The 26288-nt window shown below is 40.7% G+C and overlaps 1 protein-coding gene across 6 annotated transcripts in view; it reads left to right on the top strand.

Moving 5' to 3' along the window:
• Nucleotides 1-489: 489 nt before the first annotated feature.
• Nucleotides 490-26288, top strand: part of LOC145770992 (lysosomal Pro-X carboxypeptidase-like) — an 82454-nt gene continuing 56655 nt past the window's right edge. For all 6 annotated transcript variants that reach the window (XR_014289182.1, XM_082582736.1, XM_082582745.1 and 3 more), the window contains exon 1: nucleotides 490-613. Coding sequence is in view for 5 of the 6 variants with exons in the window: in XM_082582736.1 (XP_082438862.1) it covers nucleotides 500-613 (114 nt within the window). In the remaining variant the exon portion in view is untranslated. The remainder of the gene's footprint in view (nucleotides 614-26288) is intronic.

Below are 26288 nucleotides of genomic sequence, written 5' to 3'. Positions count from 1 at the left end.
AAAAGTGAATGAAGTATGTAAACGAGAGGCATATCCCGATAAACTTATCCGATATAGGCTATTCTTTTGGGATACCTTAAACCAATAGTTTTACTTTACATTAGATAAGATGTAGTTTGGGAATTCAGATTTTGATAGTTACCGTACCATACGGTATATGTGTTTAACTGTTTAACCGATTTTATCTGTATTGGTATTTCTGATATCATTTTATTTTCCTTTGTATGTTAGCTTTTTGTAGCTTATATTTTCTTGTTTCAAATATTAAGTATTATAATGTTTGTGTCATAGCCGCCCTAAGTATGGATGCAGCCTATTTCATCCCTTGAACAGTTCGTCCACGATTTCGTACCCGGAAAAGATTGAGAGAAAAAATAGAACAAATTCTTCCATTTCACCTCCTAAATATAGACTATTCACTTACGGTATTGAATACTGGTAGGCCTAGTCACATTTGACTAAAATACATAACGTTGCTTTTGTAGTCTATGGTTTTAAAATGTGGAGTATTGTTTGTGGATATTTGTTGTGGTTGTGCTATGAAACATCTGCATGGAAACTTGATAAAAATGACAATTATGTTTATCCTAAACGTTACTGGTTTTCACAAAAGGTAAGTGGCGTATGTTTCAAAATTAATAATTTAGTATTGTATTTGCTTAGGTATTGGTTTCTAGCCTTAAAAGCTCTCTTGTTTTTGTGAACCTCATGGTTCTTGTTTACTGTACAAGTATATACATTCTTCTTCTTCAATTGCCTTGCCTGAACCAGGCATCGACGGCCTCAGATGAATAGTTAGACCAAATGTTCCTATTATATGTTGCATGGATAATTGTTTCTGTCTTGTCGTTAAATTGTTCCAGATGTGTTTGTCTTTGTCTGCCAGGTGCCCGCTTTCCAAAAATTTTACCAGTTAAAGAGAGATGCTCCAGTTTTTGCTTTCTTATTACATGGCCGAGAAATTTATATTGTCTGGTTTTCATACTTTTTAACAGAGTTCTGGTTTGGTTCACTTGGTGTAGAATTTCTTTATTTGTTTTCTTTGCCAGCCATGAAATGCGTTGCATTCTACGGAAACACCACATTTCAAAAGCATTAATCTTTTCTGCCATTTTTGTTGAAATATTCCAGGTTTCAGAGTTGTAATGAAAAACAGGATAAATATAGCATTTTAAAACTCTAGATCTTGTTTTGAAAGAGATATTTTTATTACAAAGAATTGGTTTCATTTGTTGAAAGCTTGCTTTCTCTCGATCTTTTCAAGTATATACATTATTACGACATAATAAGTACCGTACGGTAAATGAAGTTTAAGCATTAGGCTAAAGGCTAGTTCAGATGAGAGATTCTCAAACTAGGTGCTGCAACATTTCGGAAAGTTGTCGTTGTAATGATCTAGGAGTTACTGCGGTTCAGATTTCAGAAGCTACTGTAACTTCCAGACCGTGTATGTATAGTATGTGTGACTCAGAAGTTACTGCCAAACTAGAAGTGACTAATCAAGGGTTGCCAGATTTTATAGTTGCAGCAGCTTCAACAAAAATAGTAGCCTATGTGTATTGTGTATAAGTAAAAACAAAAGTATATATGTTACCAAAAACATTGTTTTGTTTGAATGAGAAATGGGTTGATGTCTTTTAGGTGCAGCACCTGGTCATTTACGTGCTATTCAGTGTGTCAACTACACTTATTTATCTCATAATCATTTATCAAAAATGCTTATAAAGTAGCATTAGGCTACTCTTAATCAAAACTGATAACTGGCAAGATTATAATTCTTGGCGACTTCAATGCAAAAACGAAATTTACAAAATGTAGGCTACTTCAATAGTTACTAAACGTAGTGTTTGTGCTTTGACGCCACCTGTTTTTGCAAATGAAAATCTGTTGTTTACCGTACGGTACTGCTAATATTGTTTAATTTTTTGAATTTTTGCTTGATTTTCACATTAAACATTCTTCTCTCGTGTTGTCGCTATATGTCAGGGCATCTGTTGGTTAGCCACTGCCTGGTGTCGTCATCGATAGAAACTAGGCCTTCCATACCATGAGGTGGTCTGTATAGCCGGCAATCCTTGATAATGTGGGCTGCCGTCTGCATTTCACCACACTTACAAGCAGCACTCTCTGCCAAGCCCCAGCGCAACATGTCTGCACCATAGCGTCCAACACCAGTAAGCAAACGGTTACGCCTTGACGAGGCAAGTCTAGAGAGGCCATGGCTCACTTGGCCCAGCTTGTTCTCGGGAGGGGATCTGAATACTTGGCGAAATGGGGATGTGCTGCTTGACCATTGTTCACACCATGCCACGTGGCACCACTGTTTACTAGGGCTTCCACCAGAGGCTGCTAGAAGGTCTTGTGCAGCGCGTACAAAGCTTTGGTGGATATCTCAGCATGGTTGCGTTGCGTGTAGCAGATGGCCGGGGTTTAGGGCTTTACGGCTCAGGGAAAGAACAGCACGTTGGCGCCGTAGTGCATCTGGCTCAATGTTTGCGAGGACAGGCGAGCATTCAGTTGGAGTTGGACGGAGGCAACCTGTGACAGTTCGCAGGCAGTTGTTGATTGGCACATCGACAAGGTCAGTAGTCAGTACTGGTAGCCTAGCAGCGGTACTTTGCTTTCGTCCCCACATAAAACATGATTTGCCTGTAGAAGGCTCTCTGCGATAACAATTGTCATATTTCACAGAATCGCATCATAAATGTAAGAATAAGGTATGGACATGCTTGTAAAAAACAGACATGGTCTCATCAAAGTTATAGCACAAAGAGAATTTACCAATGTCAAAATTTGCATATTTTTAGGTCTTTTTTGGAGCAAAACCATGGAATATCTAAAAAATTAGAGCCAATTCGTAAAAACCAAGGTCATTTTCAGATTCAGCGGCATCAAAATACTGCAACACCGTTAAAACTTTCTTGGCACCAAAATGTGTGTTCTAGGGTGGGCTGAAAAACATTTATTTTTGAATTAAAAAAAAGGTGTTCTAAAAAGCTGCCAAATCAACCTAGAAATCATTTCCCAAAATTTTTGGGGGTGGCTCCCTCAATCGGCCGTGCCACCCAGCCCAAAAGGTCAAATAAAGATCAAATCGCCATATCTCGAAAACTACTTGGGCTGGAAGGGTGAAACAAAGCTCAAAAGAAGCAGAAACACAAAGTTTCTGTCTGTCCTAACAGATGTTTTTATCATAGTTGCACTACAAAATATGTTATTTCAAAAAAACGTTTTTTATGCTAAACTCAAGAGGACAAAATCACACAAATTAGTAGTAGTAGTCCAGTTTTAATCTGGTGATGTCCCCGTTACCGAGGGTGGCCGGATTCACCTCCAAATGCCGCAATCGCCTTCACACCCTGCCTCCACATCAATCTGTCTAACGCGTTAGGGCGTGTCAATTATAGCAATAAATGTTTTATTGTATTTTTTTTAGATGCTGGGGTCTAAAAACTTGTGTATGCTTGTAGTAAGATAGAATGTGCAATTTTTTCAATAAATTTTAGTTGTTTAGCTTGGTAAATTAACAAAAAATTAAAATATTCTCAAAAAAACATTTTTTTTCAATTTATTTTAAGTTGATTCTTTCCCAGTTTAAAATGTTCTTCGTCACTTTATTCTGTATTATATTTTTTGACATAAGCAACAATTATTTGTTCAATTTTTGTTCTTTCAAGTAAGAAAAACAAGTTTGTTTAGAAGAAATCTTGAAAATTTAGTGAAAAAATGCCTAAACCACCTATATTTGCCAAAAATTGTGTATATTTTTCAAACTTTGCACATAAGAGGAAACAATTTACACTTTGCAAAATTGTCTGAAATGCTGTTCAGAAATACAAAAATAGTTTTAAAAAGTTGCAGGCATTGTCATTTGAGCTAAATCCTGTTTCGATTCATTTTTACTCGTAGCCTAATTCGTCGACTCGCTTGTTGAACTCTAACAAAGCTATCTCTTTTTTCGTGGGTGTAAACTCGGCTTTCAGCATCTGTCACCATCTTTACACATCTTTCTACAGCTTGGCCGTGGCAGGGCCATTCAGGGACTTTCATTGGCATATCAACAGACTTTTTGATTTCTTCCAATGGTACCGTAGCGTAACAGTTAAAGGAGGCTCATAGACTTCTGTTGACCAATCGATCAATTCAATCAAAGAAGTTGCATTAATGTTAATTGTGGGAGTCTTTCTAGGACGAACAGAGTCGTCACCTAAACTGGATACTCTGTCACCGCCTCTTATTGCTGGTCACAGCGGTAAACCATAATCTCTTCGTGGGAAAATTGTAACATAAAGTTCCCGGATCCGTTTGTCTGCATGTAGTGACCGAAAAAGAAACACTCCTCGAAACGTCTATTCAAAAAGTGTATTCCTGTAAAATTAGCTCGCGGCTATCGAAAATGGGACGCAACACCGTACGCCTCTAAAACTGTCACTACAGAACAGATTACTTGGATAAAAGATGGAGAATTTGTCCAGCTAGCAAGCACCAAATAAACCAGTTAAATGTGCGACCGACTTCCAACAAACAACTTCAAGAATGAATCAGAAAAATTTGTGATAACTCAAAGGCACGTCAGCAGTTAGTGTGATGCAATAATGAAAGACAATTATGAAGTTATTCAAACATTTGTTCCAGAGGCTGATGCAATATTTCATGTTTAAACAGGTTTCAAACCGAAACAGGTTTCAAACTGAAACAGGTTTAAACAGGTTTGACACGATTCTATGAACAATGGTGCAATTTTGGCACATTTTCTAGCAACTTCCATGACGTAATAATCAGTAGACTTGAACGATTTTTATATGACGTTTGATTAGGTGAACAATTGTCTGGAACATAGCGGCCCCTAGTTATGACAGTCTGACATGGCATAACTAAAAAAGAATTGACGACAATTGTGAGCCAATGAATAAAAACACATGATACACAAATTGTTTGAATCACTCACGTTTAACTGTTTGAAGGTTGGGGGGGGGCTGTCAATTCAACTTTTTTGCATCAACAGTTGTATCTCTAAAACCACTGAGGCTGCGACTATGAGATTTCTTGACTTTTCCTAACTTTCATTCACCTCTATTGAGCTGAAATTTTGAGCGAATAAAGGTTATAAATTGAGAGATATAAGGCATTTCTCAGCACATCCTCTGAAATATTTCATATTCTATTGTTCAAAATTTTCCCACCAGCTGGATGAAAGTAATTAATTTGGCCCATGTCTCGTTAATCCTAACTGCTTCACAGCGTGAAGGAAATTGACAGTATGCGTGGACCTTTTGTTCTCACCACGGCTTATAAGCGACGTCGATACAAGAAAAGCTTCAACTTTGATACGATGAGTTACCGTCGCTTGCGGTTGAAATTGCGTAAAATTAAACATAAGACTTGGTGCCAATGCATCTAGAGCGAGAATAGTTTTTCGCAGACAATTATGTCCTTTCAATCAAACAAAGCATAGGCTACAACGTTATTGCCTACTATAGAAGCTGCTCTGTAACATATTATGATTTTGGTTTCAAATCTTTCCTTTTGTCCGACACACTATCAAAAGCAGAAAAGGCGTAAATGTAGTAAAAACGAAGAATTCTGGCATGCGGAATGTGTTGATGTTGACGACCATGCAATCTCTATTGGGGATTACCAAGGATGACGGCAAAAAGAAGCCAGGCTTGTATAAGCTTTACGACTTCACAAAGGGTGGCACCGATATCATCGACCAAAGGATGGGTTGGTTCATTCACGTGCAAAGCGAAGTCCCCACGGTGGACAACTACTGCGTTTGCTTATTGAGAAGGTGCCAAAGCCACAAAAAATAAACTACCAAAAAACCGTGGCCAATGTCAATGCTGTGAAAAGCCTTTATGCCCTGCACATTCCATACGAGTATGTCAAGTTTGCTTTTGCGCAGAATAAACTATTTGAATGATTGCGGTTTTATAAACTTTGGCTTCAACCACAGCCTAAATAAAACGCGGAGCTCAATGAGAGATTTTCTTTTTTTCCTTTTATTAGACAGATAGCTATTTTTACGTTGATTCAACATATCAAGACGTTGAATACTTGTAAACATGTGCGGTTTTGCAATTAGATTGCTTATCAAAATCATCTATCCTTTTTTGTATAAAAAGTGGGTCATAAAACTAATCGTAATACTCGATGTAAAATTCAGCATTTTTATATGCTGAAACAGTATTGTATTCATATTTTATAAATCCATTTTCTATTTAGAAAATATCAATATAATGCGGTTTGAGCATAGCTGAATTTTAGCACGGATACAACGACTGATTTTATGACTTTTATACAAACAACGTCAGAAGAGAAGTAATCTAATTGCAAACCCGCGCATGTTTACATCGTCTTGCAATGTTGAATCCACGTCGAAATGATTGTATTAGCGTTGTATTCAATTTCTCGTATTATCGAACTGTAAATGTGCAGCCACTTGTAATTTCAATGTGCCTCATTGCATATTCTTAAATATTTCTGAATTTGTGTGTACATAACCTGACAGAACACAGGTTGCTTTACCATTGAATCAAGTTGAAAAACGTTGCTGCAAGAGCCTTGTGCCAATTGCTGCAGTCCGGCATTGCTGTAACCAAATCAAAATACTTATCAATATTTTGCTGCCAAACTGACATTTTTATCGCATAAACGCCCATTAGGCAAAAAAAAAAAGGCAGCTAATTCTTTGTAAAGTATTTCTCCAGGTTCACAATGATTGGACGCATAATAAATACTACTTTGAATAAATCTAAATATTGTTTGGATTTTAGTGTGTGGCATATGAATCTTAGAGAGCTTATTGAATCCACAAGAAAATGACCCGAGGCATTACAGATTTTCCTTTTGATGAAAAGCGTTGTGACGTTCTGTTAATTAATGAACCGTAACTGTTTTATTTTGAATTTCTTTCTGACTTCTGTTTATGTAAAGCATCATCGACTTTATCGGGTAATCTTACTCCTAGTACTAGCCTTGTATGTAGCCGAGTTCACATTGAACTTACATTGAGAGACGCTGTTGCAACTACAATACATTGCATTTAAACCGCTTTTTTTGTTGCATGATCTTCCATTCGTTTCGTGGATTACATAATAGTATTTGATAAACGCCACCCTGCTTCTTCAGCTGGTCTACATTTGTTAATAAAGCGTAGGAGTTGCTGTTCTTGGAACCGAGGTCACAAGATCATAATCCAAATTGGTGTGACACGCGTTCAGAAATCTCATTACTGCATGTAATTGATGAAGCATTGTTCTTTTAGTCAAGAAGCGAGCTTTATTTTGAGCGTGGGAAAAGTTATTATTTTGCATGAAAAATATAGATTCAAATTGAGATTATGTAAAAAAAATTTAATCACAACATGGCAATGCATGTTCTTCATTACTCTACCAAAAAATAATGTGTAAACTCACGCTACAATTGCTTTAATCGCAAAATAATCCAAAAGTCATAAGTCACCTCAACATTTCAACGTCTATGAGCAGTTCTAAAATTCACATAGGTTTAATTTTCGGATATGCTCAGCGTGAATAATTTTACAAAGTGAATCCCAAAGTTTGAAGCCGTACCTTAAAAAATAACAGAGATATCACTCCTAAAGCATAAGAAGAATCAACAGCCCCCCCCCAAACTGAGCAAGACTCCAGGGAGCCCAACCTCGTAAGGGTTAAGTTAATACGCAAATACAAAGGGCATGCAAAGAATGAACAGCAATAAGAATAAACACGACGATACATGAAATTGGTACCATAGGTAGTAGGTACACGCAAAAAATGACGCTATATACAATGGTTGCGATAATAACCGACTGTTCTGGGCTCAGACAAGTGTCGGCCACCGCAGACAAAACCAGGCTCAAACCCTAACACTTAGGTGTTCTTTACGGGGGCGAGGCACGAAATATCCCTCAACACATAGTCTACTTTCACTTTCCCCGTACTCTCATCATAGTTGCAGACGGCAACTTTAGCTCTACGAACCACAGGCTTCCCTTTCCTAATTTGTGGAACTACCTCATGCACCCTCCCAAGTTGATACTTCCCACGTTTACCAATGTCCTGGAGAGAACCTACCACTACAAGTTGACCAAGCTCCAAATTCTCGGCCATTTTTAGCCATTTTTTCCGGCCCTGAAGACCTGGCAAGTAAAAATCGATCCATTTACTCCAAAACTGCTGAGAAAGTGACAAATTGAACCGATAATCCCTTCTTAATTGGTCACGATCATGTGGTTGCCCAACAGCACAGTATGGGTCTAAGTATGGGGTCAAAAGTGAGGCAGGGGTGATGACAGTAAAATCCCTAGGGTCGTCACTCAAAGGTACCAAAGGGCGTTCGTTCACGATCCGAACGGCACTGCCTGTGTACGTAAGCAGTTCAATAAAATTGGGCTTACGAATTGAAGAGTCTAAAATGTGAAAAAATGCAATTTTAAATTGTTTAACCATTGCCTCCCAGGCGCCACCTTGCGCCGGAGCATACGGAGGTATGAATTCCCAGTTTATCTCTCTCTGTCTCAGGGCGTTGTGAAATTCAGCTGATTCTATCAACTCGGGTAACTTCTTAGATGCTGCCTGAAAGGTACTTCCATTGTCGGAATGGATAGCATTAACCTGCGCACGTAAATCTGTAAACCTTGTAAAGGCAAGTAAAAAATCACTCAGCGACAATGACGTAACCAGCTCAACATGAATAGCGCGAGATGCCATACATGTGAACAAGAGTCCCCAAGCTTTTTTGTGACTTCTACCTTCAACAAAGGTTAAAGGTCCAAGATAGTCTAAGCCGCAATCAAAAAAGGGTTTCCTATGCGCAATTGTGCGAGACAAAGGTAAATCAGACATGAGCTGCCTTATAGGCCGTGCTTTCTCAATCGCACATACACCACAATCATTAAGATACCTCTTCACGGAGGCATTACCATTCGCGATCCAAAACTTCTGTCGCGTAGACAACAAAGTGTGCTGTACTCCACAGTGCGCATTTCCATTATGATGCGACAGTACAACAAGCCTAGTGAAGGGGTGCTTCGAAGGCAAAACAATCGGATGCTTTGCTTCAAGAGAGATCTCGGGAGAATTACTTAAGCGCCCTTCAATGCGGATTACACCAGCGTCATCTACACAAGGTCTGTGCTTTTTAAGTGAACGTAATTCTTTCAAGCGTTCCTTCTCACGTTGCGAAGCGCCAACACTACCTCGCTTTATCACTTCCTCAAGGGCATCCGGCGATCGTTTGGTCATTAAATGTACCACATCGCCATACACGCTCTTCTGAACAAACTTCACAGCCAACTCTGAAGCACTGTTAAGATAAGATGCATCCAGTTTTGGCTTCACAAAGCTACGCTTTCTCGTTTTACAGCACAAAAATTCAACAAAAGCAACCAAATAAGTGATTCTCTTTTTCATAACATACAAAGAAGGTGCGGCCTCGATCAATCTGTGAAGGCCACCCTGTCCAACGTCGAGCGACCCCTCTTCGTCACGAAGGTATAGGCTATGGACAGGTACTGGAGTGGCGTTTTCTACAGATGGAATTTCTTCACACTGATAGAGAAGACTAGAATCATTCAACCACAACTCTCGAAATTCCTTCTTTGTAATAAGATTTGGCCGTGTGCCAACATCAGCTGGGTTCATATCAGTAGGGCAAAAACGCCAATCCTGGGCTCCAGACAACAATAAAATATGCTCAATTCGACGCGTAATAAACTTATTCAAACGTAAATCAGGGTTTTTAACCCACTGCAACACAGTACGAGAATCACACCAAAAATACTTAAGGCAGTCAGGCATCTTCAATGCCTCGTAGGCCTGCTTCACGAGTCTTGCTGTATTCAAAGCGGCATTAAGCTCTTTCCTAGTTATCGGCCAAGAAAACTGATTTTTTACAACAATGGTAGATTTACCCAGAACGAAAGACACACTCGGAACTCCGTTAACCAGTCTACATAAGTAAACAACAGAAGAGAAAGCTTGATTCGAAGCATCACTAAACCCATGCAATTGATATGAAACAATATCATCCGGACTGCACACACCAGAGTTTGCAAAATACCATCTCGGTAACGAAAAATCCTTAAGCAGGTCCAAAGAGCGAAGCCACGACTCCCACTCTTTAACAAAGCTATCAGGGACCTCGGTGTCCCAATCAAACTTGTTTATCGCCAATTGCTGAAGTATAAGGCGTGCTTTTAGAAAAAATGGCGCTCCAAAGCCTAGCGGATCAAAATTTTGTCCAAGCTGACTGAGCATACTTCGGCGCGTGTGTTTAGCTAAGGGCTTTAAGGAACATGCGATACGCATCTCGTCAGACTCGGTTTGCCACACACAACCCAATGTCTTCGCTGATGACAAAGTCATATTTTCAGTCTGAAAGTCAATGTCACGAATCAAAGGTGAAAGCATCTCATTATCCAAATTTGACAAGACAATCATAGCCTCCTTGTTAGCACTCCACTTACCAAGTTTAAACCCACGGCTATCAAACAAAGCAATTGATTCATGAGTGATTTGCTGAGCTTCCTCTAAGCTCTCAGCCGAAAATATAAAATCATCCATGTACATATTATTTGCAATATTGCAGAGGATCAATTCACCAGCACTGCTGGGATTCTGCTCGATCATTTTCTTTATAGCCAAGCAAGCGATATACGGGCTACTCTTTATTCCCCAAGGGTGTACACAAAAACGAAATGGTACCATCCTACCATTTTCAAGGTCATCATCTTCAAACCACAATATACGAAACAAATCCCTTTGCGACTCAGGTAACTTTATTTGAAAGAAGCATTTAGTCACATCAGCCATGAGACCAAATCTACCAAGCCGAAATCTAGCCAAGACATCTACCAGAGGGTTTAACAAGTCAGGACCCGAAAACATTACATCATTAACACAAGTTCCTCGAAATTCAGACTTGCCATCGTAAACAATGCGCTTTTTTAATTGTGACGTCACAAAGTATGGTAAATACCACTCAGAACCCTTCACATTTCCTGCTTCACCAGCACGCTCAATATAACCATTAGATTTAAGATCTTTCATGGTGTCAGTAAGGAAATCACGAAGTTCAGGTTGTTTTAAAGCTTTCTTTCTTAAAGCAGCAGCTCTATCTGACGCCAACACAAAATTGTTAGGTAGTTCAATATCTTCCTTCAACGGAACAGGTATCTCAAATCGACCATCTTTCAACTCAATATTCGGTTCGACAAGTTCTCTAGCCAAATTATCATTGCGAGACAATTCACAGGTTTCATTTTGCAACGTCAAATCCTGAATGACTTTATTCAGGTCTGCTATTTCCATATCACGAGACTCAATTTTACTCTGAAAGCCAGAGATGACATCCGACTATGAAGACGTCTGCACTCTGCACACTTTAGCAACGCTTTCATCTAAGGGTGACTTACCACCACAAGCCAACCAACCGAGAGGAGTGAGCAAAGCATGTGGTTCATTACGATTTTCACCAACACGCTCTTTTTTGGCCCACATCAAATAAGCGTTATCGTTGCCAATCAGTACATCTACAGTACTACAATCATTCAAATGAAACATATTCACGTCATGAAAATGACGGAAACCACTTAAATCCTGCTTATGTGGTAAAGTTTTAACATCGTCAGCCCAAGCTGGGTTAACCACCGAAGTTATATCACAAAACAGTTCATCTGTCTCTAACTAGGGGGGGGGACTTAGACCAAAAGTTTTGCTCTAACCCCCTGAAAATATGGAGAAACATGTAAAAACACCAACCATCTTACTTTTAACGCTTAAAAATAACGTTTACCCCCTTGAACATAGGGGTTGAAAGTTTGAAATTTTTTTAAATTTTTACTGTTTGTGGTACATAAACACTACGTTTTTGATTCAGTCACAATTGTTGTGATTGCTTCACTGAAGTCTTCCATTGTCACATCAGTCTTTGATACAATATTTTTAAGGTATAGTTTCAAGTTTGTTATGTATAATATGTGTGAAGTGGAAGCTTCTTCTGTCCTTTTTTCAGCTTAAACATATCGCTAGTTTTGGGAATGGATAACGATGTGTCCCTGGCGTAACGTATTTCCCTGTAGGCTACAATCTGTCTGTCTTGGTTCTTTCTGCTTGAATTGAATTTGCGTAATTGTCGAGTTCCATTGGTGAAGTAAACTGTCCACCTAAGGATTTGAGAGCTGCAAGATCTTTGTGGCGTCTTTGGTCTAGTGCAATATTAGCGGAAATTTTGTTTTCTGATATCGTTTTCTGCAAGTTATCTTGAAGTTTTCTCCACTCTAGCTGCAATTCGGGAATAAGGATGGTTTTTTTGGTATAACTTTTGAAAGATCCAGAAGGCATACTTTCAATTAGATCTTGGGATTTATTTTTTACTTGTGATGAAGAGGCTGCTGGTAGTTCTCTGGCCCCTCTGCGAGATAGTTCATAGTTAATGAAGCCAACACTTCTCTCAGAGTCAATGTTGTGGATAGGCACTTTTTCCAGTTTTTCCTCATCCATGTGGGCTAAGGATATATTTGCCTTTGGGTTATGATCTCCGAATTCAAAAATGTTTCCTTTTTGTCTCTGGAATGCTTCAGCGATAGCTGGAAGAAGAACTTGCAACATGCTTTTAAGTTGTGCTTTGTATGTGGATGTCACTTGTGCAATGCTTGCACATTTTTCTGGGCTGTACTTTGTGGCATGAAAACGATCGGATGACACGAATTGGAATGCAGGGTTATCATGATCGAATAGCTTTTCAGTATTTGTGTTGTTCAGATCCTCATAAAGTTGATGGAATGCAGGTGTTAGTTTAGAGTATGTGGTAGTTTGGGACAGAGTGAGAGACAAAAAAGGTTCAACCAGATGTAAACCCAGAAGAGCTCCAATACAAAACATAACCTCTAAAAATTCGATGTCAAGGAAAGACCTAACAATGCATGCTAGCTGATTTGAAACATGACAAAATTTACGCAAAAAATCAGCTACGTCTTCCATATGATACAATACAATAGCGCAGGACAAAGTCAAACGATTAAATCTTTCATCTTTGAGGCTTACTGATAGATTTTTTCTTGGGGCAATGTGAAGGTCAAAGTCTCTGGCTTTATTCCATGGTTTGTGATCAAAATCATGATTAATTAGCCTTGTTATGCAATTAAGAGCTTGTTCAGTGACACTTCTTGCTGATGAGGTTGCATTAACAAGAAAGTTTGCATAAATTTTGTCTCTTCCAATTGCGTTTTCCAAACTTTCCCAGTGCTTACTTATTTCACGATTGAACATCAAGCTTGGATGAACATTGCAGAAGACATGATCTGGTAGTTTTTTTGTTTGAAACTTTTCAGCCACTGTGTGGTCCACTTGAAAATTATGTGAAGTTTGATCAGTCAACACAAAGTCAATCTTTTCATATATATCATTTTAGCCTCCACATCACTAGCCACAGAGAGGATCCGTAGTGTATTCATTTTCAAGTCTGCCAAATTAGCTCTGCTTTCTGAAACAATGGACAAGGTAGGCAGTGCTCTATATTTTCCATTTATTATTATTCCCTGTACAATGAAAGAACCAGCTCCTTGTTTTTTTGATCCGTCATTAGCATATGTAATGGCTGCATTATTCTCAGAAAACATGATTTCTTGAACAATGGAATCAAGAGCCATTGTTTCGATGCTTTTGCCGGTTTTCCTTATAATATGTCTGTCCGGCAAAGTGTCCAAATCGAGTTGATCCGGGTCACTACCATGAAACTTCCAAGTTCTTCCAAACATCTTGTTTGCTGTTTCCACGATAGCTGCCTCTGCTTGGAGCTGAGACATATGATAAACACTTTTTAGTTTGTCCAAGGTTTCGTAAAATTCACTGCGAACATTTCACAAAGTAAGTCGAACATGCTGGTATTGCTTTGCCATAGTGTCATCAACCACATGATTAATAGCTACTTTCCTCCTCTTTGGCTTAAGCTCTTCATCATCAGTTGGAGTGTCGTCTGAAGTGACCTCAACAGCACTAGATTGTTCAGAGTCTGAAAGCATCTCATTTAATTCAGTTAAACCTTCATTATACTCTTCCGTGATTCTTTTTTCGGAGCACCTCAATCGTTCAAGAGCATGAAGATCTTGCTTTCGCCTTTCCATTGTTTTACACCACTGTTTGTCAATGTAATCCTCACAATACATTTTTCGTTCTGAGCGTTGATCTTTCAGAAAGTCCCATTCCATACTGGTCATCGTTACTCCATGGAGAGCTTCAAGTTTTTTTCTTTGTACGTTATTTTCACAAAATATATCAAAAACACCACTGGACCTATCATTGAAGTCATTCACTCGTTTCTGATACCGATTGTTTTGACGAGATTTTCTTATTCTCAAAAGATACATAAATTCATCATAAATCTTAACAACACGATTTTTAATTGCAACAGTGGAAACTGTAGCCTATACAAATTGCAGAACAACCAATGTTCTTGCAACATCATTGCTATCATACCAGCAGCATCCAATTTACTTCTTTCATTTGCACCTGCTCTCTTAGGCTGTAACAAGTAGGCTACATCATATTTTCAAGGACTGCCTTTTCTACAGGAAGGGTTCCTGCTGGAAAGCCATCTGCTTCAGTGTAAACAACATCACCTAATTTCTTTTTTGCTTTGGACCGAGTTTCAAAAGCAGACATTATTAGGTGTAAATAGACTGCTAACTGCCCAAAGGGTATAATAGTACACTTTCAGATTTCTGTATCTTCAATATGATATAGGTTTATAGTACATCTGAAAAACAATAAAAATCAATGCTTGCTCTGGGTCTGTTTTAGTTATGGTATACTTGACTGCAATATTACAACACACCATCAAGGTGTTGGCCAACAAAAGTTGTTTCAAAGAGCAAATTAAAACTTATCCTCAAAATAAATCAAAAAATCCAAATAAGGTTAAGGGGCAGTGGCCCCTGCTCCATCCCTCTCTACGCCATAGTAAAACTCTGTAGATTTAAAACTGAACCAAAATAATCATTTCATTGCAACTATTGTACTGATAGTCACCAATGGCTAGGTTGGTTTCGCCACAAGCTATAGCCTAGTCTTCTACAAGATTGTAGGCTAAGAACTGTCAGGCATTAGCCTAATATGGCCTACTACAACTTTGAATTGTATCTAAATCAGTACTCTCTTCTCAATTGGAAAAGCTTTATACTCATTAATCAGGCAATATTCCAATATGAAGTAGCCTAGTTGCCTTGCACTATCACTCATCACTAACGTGTACAAACAATCAAAAGGCACATGCTTTTATTACATAATCTCCAAAGCAGTACACATGTTGCCATTCTCAAAAAAAAAAATACTATTTTTTTAACTTAAATTCAATAAAGTGTGTCACTAAACAACTAAAATATCTTTCTACATAATGGTAAATTATCAAAAACTGCTTAAAACTACAAAGGAACAAGTTTTGCGAGATAAAATGTGTTAAGACTTGATCGTATTGTTTTATATGGCAACACTGCAAGAAAATATCCAAAATCTCAAAGTGGTCATCTTCAATGGGTATGTTCAAGGGGGTAAACGATCTTCCAGAGGCATAAATTTGGGCTTGTTGGAGTTTTTATATCTCGGTCCATATTTTTAGCCCATTAGAGAACCATTTTTCGCCAAAAAGCGTTCTAAGTCCCCCCCTACTCTAACGACTGGATGTTGAGTTTAACAAGGTCAGCACAAGTAGCTTTTCTGACCAGCCAGGGTATCCATTTTAAACGACGCTTTATCGTACGGTTTAAGATCAAGTTCACACACCAAATCACTCGAAACAAACGTCAACTGCGAACCAGGATCATGCTGACAATACACCAACTTCGATTTGCCAGTCATTGGATTCAAAACACGAGCAGCAGTAACGCGGTTAAAGGCTGCTTTAACATTTCCAATCTTAACATTACGCACAGGAACTCTGGCACGAGCATCATCTTTCCCAACAGAATCCAGAGAATCACGTGACGTCACATAAAAATCATGCAGAAGAAAATAGTGTTTCCTATCGTTGTTAGGCCCACACTTACGACAGTTATTTGCATGAACGCAATCCCTAACCATATGCTGGCGCAAACAATTCAAGCATTTGCCAGCTTTCACAATGACATCTCTCCGATCTTTAGGTGTCAAGCGCAAAAATTCTTTACAATTAGACAAAAAATGATATTCAACTTGACCACGTGACGAACAATAAAAACATGCCGGTATGTCTCTACGTCTGGCCACACCACCGCGCGGTGCGCCAACAGCAGTCGAGTACTGCGAACTCCCTGAAATCACATTATCATGGGGTTTTACCGACGTCTGCCTAACCGGACATGAAGGCAATTTTCCTTTGCCAAACTTTTTAAAATGCTGCGACTCACCAGAATCGTCCATTAGCATAATGCTAAAATCAGTCGACTTGCGCGTTTCCTCCCGTACTACAAATTCAAACAAACTCTGAAAAGTAGGCTCATCGGTGCCACCATACTGATCACCCAAAAAGTCAAGATAACGCTGCTTAGCGTCAAATGGGAGTCGCTTAGCCAAATCCAAAACAAAACGTCCTTCCAATTTGTCACGCTGACCATAAGCTTGCGCGTAAAGCAAACACTGCGATAATTCATCTTTAAACTCTTTCAGATCACTGGAAGAGGTCGAAGTCAATTTGCTACCATAGCGATACTTTCTAATTTCCGGTTCTGCAAAAAGACCTCCACGAACCCCAAAACGCTGGGACAAGCGAGCTAACGACATTTCTATCCTGTCTTCCTCTGACAAGCCAGGAGTGTCACATGCACAGCCCGATCACGATCCTCACACACGTTAAAATCAGGAGACGCGATACGCCTCTCACAACCACCCAAATTACGTGTAGCTGGGCGATCAAAACCTAGCGGCGCAGAAAACTGTGAAGGGGGCAAAGCATTACTACTAATGGCGACCCCGTGACCTGTACGCTCTGGGGGAGGGGTTCTGTTGTAATTCGCAGACCTTGGCTCTACAGCATTCGGAAGACCCTTAGCCGCGGCCCCGAGACCTCCTGAAACAGCTGGAAAACGTGTGGATTGCCCTGGTCCACTCACAGGTTGAACGGGCGTTTGGAAAAGGTTATGTAAATTAAACTGCGATTGATGTTCATTTCTGGAATGCCTAGAAGAGCCCTTCTTAGAGCTACGCCGAGAGCCCACCTCTGATCGATATTCAGCTAAAACTACCTCTTTACGTTGTTCAGCCCTCAACTGAGCGTCTTTGAGTGCGAACTCAGCAGCTCTCGCTTCAGCCTCAGCTCTCGCGGCGGCCTCAGCTGCTCTCGCTTCGGCCTCAGCTCTCGCGGCAGCCTCAGCTCGAATGGCCTCAGCTCTCGCGGCAGCTCTCGCTTCGGCCTCAGCTCTCGCGGCAGCCTCAGCTCAAATGGCCTCAGCTCTCGCGGCAGCCTCAGCAGCTCTCACTTCGGCCTCAGCTTGTATCTGGAGCTCCTCTCGTCTTAGCTGCAGGTTAATTTGCACCACTATCCGAGACGAAGTCCTAGACATCCTAGTGCTTACATTTGAGGCGCTATCCTCAGGATGTATGTCAGCATCCAACATATCTGAGAACTCACTTTCTTTTTGTTCAAAGTTATTTTTTAACGAGTTAAATTCGGGATCTACCCTATCACGAAGTTCTGCCAAGATTGCAGAGTTAAAGATTTTAGTCAAAAGAGCATGGAAATGCCGTAATTCCTCTTCTAAAGTAGACAACTTAGATCTAAAAATTAACAGTTCCTGCTTATCACTCAAAGAACCTAGGGCTACAGAAAGTTCCCCAATTTGAGTCAAAATATCCCTTCTAAGATGCCGGGCCTCTCGAACTGACTTAGCCTCATCGTTACTGGGTCCCTCCTCAGAATGGCCTGCCCGACCGCAAAGAACATCATCAGGCTTAAACTCAGTCGAGTATACGGCGGTCAAGTCCTTGTCGCCACCGAGTGTAGACATATTAAATGTTGGGGCTAAATTAACAATTAAAAAAATTAAGTTACACAAACACACAAAAATATTAGGCTACAGTAGTTATAAAAAACTTAACTGCAAAGACCGTAAAAATACAAAAAAGAATTTAAATGCACGATACCGTAACTGTACGGGTATGAAGTCCTAAAGTCCACAAAACTTGCTTGGATTCGTTCACTTGAATCTACAAGCACAGATGGATTGTCTTTTAATCTTCTCTCTTGCCAATGAATGTCAAAGTTATTTTTCTTCAGTACCAAACTGAGAAGAAATGTCTTTACTTTTCTTTGCTTCTGTAAGAGTGTAGACTACCAACCAACAAATCTTCTTTTATTATTTCTTGTACTTCTAAGTAGTTCTTCTGCACTAGCTGACAACAAACACGTCGTTTATTATTATGCCTTCAAGTGCTTCTTGGCCTACCAGCTAACAAAAATCGTCTTTTATTTTTTATGGTCACAGCGGTAAACCATAATCTCTTTGTGGGAAAATTGTAACATAAAGTTCCCGGATCCGTTTGTCTGCATGTAGTGACCGAAAAAGAAACACTCCTCGAAACGTCTATTCAAAAAGTGTATTCCTGTAAAATTAGCTCGCGGCTATCGAAAATGGGACGCAACACCGTACGCCTCTAAAACTGTCTCTACAGAACAGATTACTTGGATAAAAGACGGAGAATTTGTCCAGCTAGCAAGCACCAAATAAACCAGTTAAATGTGCGACCGACTTCCAACAAACAACTTCAAGAATGAATCAGAAAAATTTGTGATAACTCAAAGGCACGTCAGCAGTTAGTGTGACGCAATAATGAAAGACAATTATGAAGTCATTCAAACATTTGTTCCAGAGGCTAATGCAATATTTCATGTTTAAACAGGTTTCAAACCGAAACAGGTTTAAACAGGTTTCAAACTGAAACAGGTTTAAACAGGTTTAAACAGGTTTGACACGATTCTATGAACGATGGTGCAATTTTGGCACATTTTCTAGCAACTTCCATGACGTAACATTCAGTAGACTTGAACGGTTTTTATATGACGTTTGATTAGGTGAACAATTGTCTGGAACAATTGTCTGGAACAATTGCTGTTATTTTTTCCAGACCCTTTTTCCTCTCTTCCATATCTTCTGAGCACAACATAGTTTGAATTATCATCTCGCTAATGCATACCACGCTGATCGTTTGATTGTTGGCAAAACTGCTTGTATGACAGATTTGTTTTGCTGTTGAAGTAGACGAAGTTGAAACAAAATATGCCGTGGACCTTCAATCCAATTGTGCTTGACTTTAATTTGAAACCAACAAGGGTAATAGACACCAACAATATATTCAACAATCAATTTCAAATTTTTGAGATTTTTTCCTTTTAGATTGTGCTTCGAAACCCATATTCGACAAAATCTGTTTGCTGTGGTCAACCATCTAGCATGATTGACAGGGCCAATGTGTAAGAGAGCCAAATCCGAGGGAAGATTTCCAGTTTTGATTGCCTCTGTCATCCTGTAACCATATGCTTGGTCAGTCTAAAGATTATCTACAACACTATCTTCAAGTTGAATAAGTGCTTCTCCAATAGATATCTTGGAAAAGGATTGATGTATTTCCAAGTCAGTTGCGTTCTCCAGCATTTTCCCAAGGTTTCCAGCCCATTTGTTGTTAGATAAAGTTTTTCCATCCAAGCAGGTTATTAAATGCCGGAGTGGCAATTCGTTTGTGTGAAGTGCACAAACTAACCAGTTTAGTTTTCGACCAAGCTTAACTTCAACCCAGTGCATTGAACCCCCCTTCCAACCAGTAGTGACATTTGTAGAGTCACCACCAACTGCTTGCAGGATTTTGTCACTTCCAGTCTCCTTCAAAAAATTAACCAGATGATCAGCAATAACTTCGGCATGTTTTTTCGTAGAACTTTTTACTGGGGTAAAATGGCAGACATAGTTTCCACCAGGCTCACTGCATACCGTATAATGCTCTTCTTTGATCATACTGGGAAATTGTAGATTCGAGTTGTCGGCATGCAACATAATCTTTGTTATATCTTGTCTACCATCATAAAAAATGCATTCAATGGGGTTGTGCGATCCACTCGGTGGCGCTACAACTGGGTCCTAGCAACACGCTCGCAGTGATTGTTTCAAGCTTTAGCACGCTTTGCGTAACGCGCGTACAGCTGATATGGGTGGGATGGGAGTGCAGTGTTGTGTTGATGTGAGGGTAAGAAGGTGCATATTACCAAGTTTGATACATTTTAGGCTTGATTTAACGTTGCTGTTGCTATAAAAGCAAATAAGTAAACAGGCTTTTCGAACACATTGCATGACAAGGTATCGACTTGTGGTGACAGGCAGAGAGGGAGACAGAGCAGTTTTTGTAGCTATAATCCTTTAATAATGTCCTTGAAGTCTATGATTGTGCTGTCTCTTCCTTGTAATAATAAATTGAGATGATTTAACTCCGTAAACATGTCAGTTAAATAAGCAAGATTTTCTTCAAAATTATCAGCATTCATCACATCAATCTATTTTTTTTCAATCATGCCATTTTGTTTTTGGATTTGTTAGGCAGTTTGCTTCTTTTGCATTTCACTATCAATTTGATTCTGCATAAATGCCTTTACTTCTCTTCTTAGCTGAAATAATCGATTCAAAGCATTGCCTTTTGATTCAAAGCATTTGCTATTTGATGACATTAAATAAAAACTCTTCTTTAATGTAATCTTTTATTTTGTAATGGACGTAAACTAGCATCTGTGCACAAGATCGAACTCCAGTGGACTCATCCACTGCAATGCTGAACAAGCCAGATTCTTTAATTTCCTTCACAACAGTCTCCTTAACATTTTCTGCCATTTCAAAAATTTGTCTCTGCACTTTTGTTGGGTAGTGAAACTTGCATACCCTGCCATCACCTTTTATATAGGCTACCAAGTACTTATAGGCTACTTGCATACCATGCCTTAACCATTTATATAGGCTACTAAGTAGCCTACTTGCATGTTTAACTGTATGATGATTGATGAATCAACCATGTTTGATGGGTGTGCGGAGCACACACTCTGAATATACGCCACTGCAATATCCAGGGTTGCCATCGACATAGACCCCAAAATAAGGACAACAGAAAAATTAAATTTTCATACAAAATAAAACAAACGTTTTTGAACAAATCTCAGCATTTATACGAGCCATTATATATCACATGCCATATTGTTTGCCAGAAACAATGTGTTCCAGCAACTCATTGTTCGTAAAAAAATACTTTGTGCATCTCACGACAACTCAGGTCTAGGTTTACTTTTACTGTAGTAGGGATTTGGCTGTCATTCTACTAAGTTTATTCACTAATTGTTGAAAATAAGACAAAATAAGGACTTAAATCAAAAAGAAGGACTTTTCCTAGCAATAAAGACAGTAATATTTTCTAAGATAGAGTTCTTCAAAATAAGGACAAATCTTAGAAATAAGGACGGTATGGCAACCCTGGCAATATCTCTGGAATGGGGTGATTTACCGATTAGGTCTGTGTTGTGCACCGTCTTCCTGGCGTTCAATTGAAAAATAGTTTTCGATTTCGCCATTTACTCGACAAACCTCCTATGAAACTCGAGTTGCTAAGCGATCTGTTTCCGACGGCCCTCCCTACTGTACACTTAGTTAATTACAAGCACTTTGCAACTTTATGAGATATTTTTCTTATTTTTGTATCATTCTGCGTTCCAACCTTCTAAAAACAAACATGTTTTGATAACTACAATGCATATCCGAATTATATTTTAAGTTATTCATTCGCCCACGCATAACCAAAGCACTGTACAACGCATCGTCTATATGCTGCGCAAGGCTAGTTCTCGTCTAGAAGGACCAAGTTGTACCGCCGCTAGTGGTTTCGTGGTATCCTGTCGCACAACCCCATTGAGCAAACTGCCGATGCGTCATGAGGTGTCCGGCTCATGAGATCGGATACTCTTTCTTGAGCCCTTTTGACTTTATTATGATCCACAACAAAAGTGTGATCATTCCCAGTAACTAAACCAGCATCAATATGATGCATATTATGCTGCTGTAGTAATAGCAGCTGTTGCGCGCAAGCCAACTCCGTACCGAATACTTTGCATAGCAACGTGAGGAATTTCTAGTCGATTATACTGTAATCGTTGGGGTTGTTGAGCAGCAGATGAAGACATTCTTGGTGCCTGCATTTCAATATCGTAGCTTGGATCTTTTTCAACGCATGCATCACTTTGAAAGTCTTCTGTGCTACTTTCATCACTGGAGATTGTGGTTTCAATCTTTATTTTTTGCTGTTTGCTAAACTTAAATAGATTATTTTTATCCTCTATTTATCGTTTTAGTTTTTTTATTAGTCTGCTATGCTCCGGATAATCTGGTAAGCCAATTTGATATAGTCCCAAAGATCCATTTTTTTCTCTTTGACTTTTGATAAATGCAAGTTCTTTGACAGGGATTTTCACATCTTTGTTACACTTGCAGTGTATGTGAATTTTTTTTTCGCAAATACCATTGACAGTGCACCCATAATCAGAGCATAACACAATTCGGCATTTACAAGTAAGAATGTCAAACAGCTTGTCCAATTTGTTAATGAATGCTTCTTGCTCCCAATTTTCTTGAACCTTCTGTGTAATGTTTACTAGACCTCCCCAATCCCCGGACTTTTTTTTGTTTTCATCTATATTGTGACTTTTCTGCATGGGTTTTCAATGCTGATTTCAAAAATATGCATAAATTTTTTTTTCGATCAACGTCTGGGAAGAACAGTCACCTTCACGCGGTCCCCCCTGTAAGTAGCATTATGAATATGCGAAACAAAGACTGTCAAAACCGAACCTCGACCCGGAGCGCTCAGCACAAGACCCCACGAGAACCGCTCTTTTCAGAGCGCGGCAGTCCCACTGTCGACAAGTACCGTCGTCCCACCATCTTACAGCTGAACGCTGAGGGCATCACATCCAGCAAGATTGATGTGATCGAGCAGCTCGCTCATAAGAACCGAGCTCTTGTCATCCTCCTCCAGGAGACCCACTGCACTTCTGCAGACAAGCTAGTAATTCCACACTATTCACTAGCTGGGTCAACCCAAAGCAGGAAACATGGCCTCGCCACGTTCGTCCATGAGAGCTTGAACTGGACGCTTGCAAACTCTTCCGTCAATGAAGAAATAGAATGGGTTTGTGTGAGCATTGAAAATTACAACATCATCAATGTATACAAGCCACCATCCTCACGCCTGAACCCATCATCTATACCCGCATTCCTCTCACCCAGTATCTATGCTGGTGACTTTAACTGCCAGCACACCGACTGGGGTTACAAGTACATCAACAGCGACGGAGAATGCCTGGCTACTTGGGCTGCGAACAACAACCTCGCCCTCCTTTACAACCCAAAAGATCCAGCCAGCTTCTGGTTCGGACGCTGGGGAACGGGCACCAACTCTGACCTGGCCTTTGCAAGCATGGACACAGACAGCTCTCTTCCTGACAGACGTGTGCTAGAGAAGTTCCCACGTTCCCAACACCGACCTTTGCTCATCACTGCCCCTAAGCTTGTCTCTCCCATCCCAAGTGCCCCAGTGAAGCGATGGAACTTTAGAAAGGCCAACTGGAATCGCTACAGTCTCATAACCAATCAAAATGTGGCGGAACTACCATCACCTTCTACCGCCAACGTGGATGAGGCCTACCAAGACTTCTGCCGTGCTATCAAATCCGCAGCTAAACAAGCTATCCCTCGCGGCTGCCGAAAGAACTACACGCCGTGCTGGGATTCAGAGTGCGAAAATTTATACCGCTCTTACGTTCGTGCCTCACCAGGTGCTGCCTCTACCTCAGCCGCAACAAAACTGCTCGATCGGCTAGACTCACGGAGGCTAGAGCGATGGAAAAACACCGTCAACACTATCGACTTTACACACTCTAGCCGGATAGCATGGAGTACTGTCAACAACCTTACGGGTCGTTCAGCACGCCCTTCCCGCCAATGCCCCGTTACTGCCAATAACATCGCATCAGAACTGGTGAAAAATGGGACCTACAAAATAGGCGATCGCAAGTTCTCCAAACTTGTAAAGAGGGAAACGTCTGATCTCTGGAAAATCCCAACACCAGACGAGGAAAGCATCTCTGATGAGTTTACGTCAGATGAGTTCACCGCTGCCCTACAATCTACTAAGACCCGTAAGGCCCCTGGTCCCGATAACATCTGCCCCGAACTTGTACTCCATGCTGGCACCGCCATGAAGTCTTGGCTGCAAAAATTCCTGTCTTCCTGCTTATGCCAACTCAAGATCCCCAAAATTTGGAGACGAGCCAAAGTAGTCGCGATCCCTAAGCCTCATAAGCCACAAGAAGATCCGAAGAGCTATCGACCTATATCTCTTCTCTGCATCCCTTTTAAAATCTTCGAACGTCTTATCTACACTCGAGTCGAACCAATTATAGACCCACTCTTGCCCCGGGAGCAAGCTGGTTTTCGACGTGGAAGATCTACTGTGGACCAAGTCTCTTGACTCAAGACATCGAAGACTGCTTTGAGGCAAAGAAGAAGGCTGGTGCTGTGTTTCTTGACCTCACAGCTGCATACGACACCGTATGGCACCAAGGCCTCACCTGCAAACTGCTCCGCCTGCTCCCGGACAGGCACATGGTCCGCATGATCATGGAGCTCGTTTACAACAGAAGCTTTACTCTCACCACCGGAAGTGGTAAAGCAGGTTACGACGCCTTAAGAATGGCGTCCCTCAGGGATCTGTCCTGGCCCCCCTTCTGTTTAACATCTACACCCACGACTTACCAATCACGGTATCCGCAAAGTACGCCTATGCCGATGATCTGGCCATTCTACACTTGTCGAATCAATGGCAAACATTAGAAGGGACTCTAAACCAGGACATGTCGACACTTTCGGCATACCTCCAGAGATGGAGACTGAAGCTCAGCGAAACCAAAACAGTGACGACAGCCTTCCACTTAAACAACCGGGAAGCAAAGCGCGAGCTCAAGATCAGCACCAATGGAAAAACCCTGCCCTTCTGCCCAAACCCTAAATATCTAGGGGTAGTCCTGGACAGGTCGCTCACTTACCGTCAACATTTGGAGTCACTACGCAAAAAGATCTCAACACGCACAGCTTTGCTTAGGCGTCTGGCCGGCTCAGGCTGGGAAGCCGGAGTTGATACCCTGCGCATTGCCACCATCGCGCTAGTTCACGCTCCAGCAGAATACTGTGCACCTGTCTGGAGCCGCAGTGCCCACTGCCATCAAATCGACACTGCCATAAACAACGCCTTGCGTATCGTGACAGGATGCCTGCGACCTACACCATCGGAAAATCTCCCTGTCCTTGCAGGCATCCAACCAGCTGAGCTTCGTCGCGAAGAAGCCATCCTGTCTCTCTCTCGTCGCGCTACAAACCCCAACCACTTGCTCTACTCAAGTCTCTACGAGTCTGTGAACGAGAAACCTCTGCGACTGAAATCGAGACACCCATTTGTACGTGCCGCACAACTCCTGATGAAAAGTGCTGAAGACCAATCCATCAGTGCGGCTACGTGGGCGGACCACCAATGGAGCTCGGAGTGGAAGAAGAACTCCTAAAGACTCCAAAGTTTCATCTCCGATATCAGCCACCATCCAACCGGAATGCATTTGCCAAGGAAGGCCTGGGTGCGGCTCAACCGCCTGCGTACTGGCGTCGGACTATTTCGCTTTAACATGCACAAATGGGGGATGGCTCCATCCGCGATCTGTGAGTGTGGCGTGGAGGAACAAACTGTAGACCACACCATCTGTAACTGCGCCATCTACCATGCGCCAAATGGTGTGCGTGGTCTGCGTGAATTGGATGACGAATCAATGCAATGGCTGCTCGACACCTGCCCAAACATCTAGACCGCGTCGCCGCCACTGCCCAAGGGTGGTAAAAGGCAGAGCCCCTCGACCCTTGAAGTGGCAAAGAACAAGGTTCAAACGAAGAAGAAGAACGTCTTGGAAGTTATTTGCTGTTGCTTAGCAACAACTTTTCATAAAAATTACAAAAATCTCCTTTAAAACCCCTTTACTTTTAACCTAGTATCCTGATATCTAGATTATCTGAAAGCATTTCTTCTGCTGAAGAAGTTAAAAAAAAATTATTAAAATTGGACAATCGGTACCAGAGTTATGACCGTTTAAGTACCCAGATTATGCAGTCACGCATGACTGATTTTTGTTAATTTATTGCCAAATGATACTAGAAAAATGGTAAAAGTTGCTGTCAAGGGGTTTTTGGGGGT

This window comes from Aplidium turbinatum, chromosome 1 (genome assembly GCF_918807975.1).
Source record: "Aplidium turbinatum chromosome 1, kaAplTurb1.1, whole genome shotgun sequence".
NCBI lineage: Eukaryota > Metazoa > Chordata > Ascidiacea > Aplousobranchia > Polyclinidae > Aplidium > Aplidium turbinatum.
The sequence above is the reverse complement of the archived record's forward strand: the minus strand, read 5'-3'. Positions and strand labels throughout refer to the sequence as shown.